Here is a 2,124-nt window from a genome sequence, read left to right on the forward strand (position 1 = left end):
TATTTAAACCGTCTTTTTGCATTTTAATATTTACAGACACTAGTTCATATCGCGATTCGAATTAAGTGGCAGACCTACTTTTGATTTATTCGTCCAAAACAGACGAATTCCGTGGCATTCCGTGCTATAGAGTAAATTAAATTTTTATGAATGGACTCCACGATCCCATCCGCGTTTTCGCAGAAACCATATGGCCCTAGAAATGTAACCACACTTCACAACATTTCGGCTTGCCCCGTGTGTTGTTTGAACGAGTTGCAGGGGTGACCTCATGTCACAGGGTCTCTCTTTCTCTCTCTGTAGCGTATGCGCCCAGATGCGTTCTCAGGTACCGAAATTTAGCACCAATTGATTTAACGTGAATCGGTACTCTGTAGTACCAACGCAATTCGGTCGGTACCCTTAAAAGTACAGAGTTCGGTACCCAACCCTACTAATGATTTATATCACGTCCAATTCTATTGTCATACTTCAAATGGAAGGTCAAGTCAAGTGCAATGCATTGTGGTATCTCACTCACTGTGCTCTGGTTGTGTACTGTACATCCTAGTAGGTCATCTGGGTGTTTTGTGCATACTGCTAAAAAGTATGAGTAATATGTTATTCTCAACATACCCATAATCTCTCGCCATTTTCTTTGAATTTCACTGAACTGAGATGAATGTTCATGCTCAAGTCTGGTCTGTGATCATTAATGTGTTTAGTCCTTTCTCTCTGCATATACTCTCATTTAATGGCTCGGTTGTTGCAATTATTACCCTGTTTGTGCCTCTCCGAGAGTCTCCCAGTTGGATTCCTTGCATTTCCGGCCTAAAAATACTCAAATCTGCAGCGTCTGCAATCCTTTAAGCACTTGATTTATAAATGAAAGCAATCACACTTAGAATGATGAGTGTGAAAACACTGTTGCTAATCATTACTTATGTGTGCAATTACAGTTGGCTGTGTGATTTGTTTATTTTAGGTGTGATCTCTCACCATGAACCTCTTCCAGTTACTGTCTCTCACTTTAATGTCCACTCCGTAGAGCGCCATCCGCTCAAATAACGTTATCAAATAAACTAATTTGTCCTCTGAATCACCTCTCTGCTCCGTGTTTGTCTTAACATAATTTTAAGCTAATATTTATCCCAGAATATGTTAACGCATTCCATTACAGTCTTAAGAGGACGGCGTCCTTGAAAATACATGACTTTGCTCTGTCCAGTAATCACAGAGGATATCAAATGAATCAGGAAGCAGCTTGTAAGGTCCTGCTTGTGCATTTGTGTGTCTCTGACAGGGCGGTTGAACAGTGGCAGCCCCTCCACCCCCCTCATCTCGTCCCCCCATACCCCCACTGATGGACCGCATGAGGAAGATCAAACGGCAGCTGTCCCTGACGCTGCGAGGGGGTAACAGCGGGGACAAGACCTTGAGTGAGACCATCAGCTCTCAGGACACAGGAGCACACAGTGATTCTGGTACGGTAACATTCACCTTTTTTTTGCACTACAACACGGAAGCCACACTTGATTTCTAGTGCAAAACTCGGCATACAGTGGTTTATCTTACTGAACATGGATGCAGTTGCATTTGACCAGTAAAGCATAGAAAAGTGCCCATCAGGGCTGCACGGATTCTGGAAAAAGTTTATTGCGATATTTCCCCTGATAAAATTGCAGTTGCAATTTTAAAATTGCAATAATAATTTATTATTATTATTATTATTAAATACAAATATAAAAATTGCTAAATGAAAGTAATTAATAATAATATTTATTATTATTATTATTATTATTATTATTATTATTATTAAATAAATGAACTTTTAAAGGGGTCATTTGATGTTGCTAAAAAGAACATTATTTTGTGTATTTTGTGTAATGAAAAACATTAAAAAACCCATTATAAACGAGGCATTTGTTGCATCCAGTGTGGACATAATTATGGATTATAATGACTTATACTGTCTTTTTACGCGTTGCGTTGCATCGCTCCACGTAAACATAAAACCATGTCTTATGACAACAAAACACACGGCGGGCTAGAGTGAAGAACGGATTCGACGAAGGAGCGGCTGCCGGGCTTGCTTGCGGCAACCACATGTGACGACCCCGGGCTGGACTCCGCTTCGTCCACGGT

General features: G+C 40.4%; 1 protein-coding gene across 1 annotated transcript in view; it reads left to right on the top strand.

The window, feature by feature from the left end:
- Positions 1–2,124, top strand: part of LOC107727419 (cyclin-dependent kinase 16) — a 27,916-nt gene that overhangs the window by 5,812 nt on the left and 19,980 nt on the right. The window contains exon 2 of the mRNA XM_016537286.1: positions 1,283–1,463. Within this exon, the coding sequence (XP_016392772.1) occupies positions 1,343–1,463 (121 nt within the window). The 5' untranslated portion in view covers positions 1,283–1,342. The remainder of the gene's footprint in view (positions 1–1,282; positions 1,464–2,124) is intronic.

Source organism: Sinocyclocheilus rhinocerous, unplaced genomic scaffold (genome assembly GCF_001515625.1).
Source record: "Sinocyclocheilus rhinocerous isolate Xijiao unplaced genomic scaffold, SAMN03320098_v1.1 scaffold487, whole genome shotgun sequence".
Lineage (NCBI taxonomy): Eukaryota > Metazoa > Chordata > Actinopteri > Cypriniformes > Cyprinidae > Sinocyclocheilus > Sinocyclocheilus rhinocerous.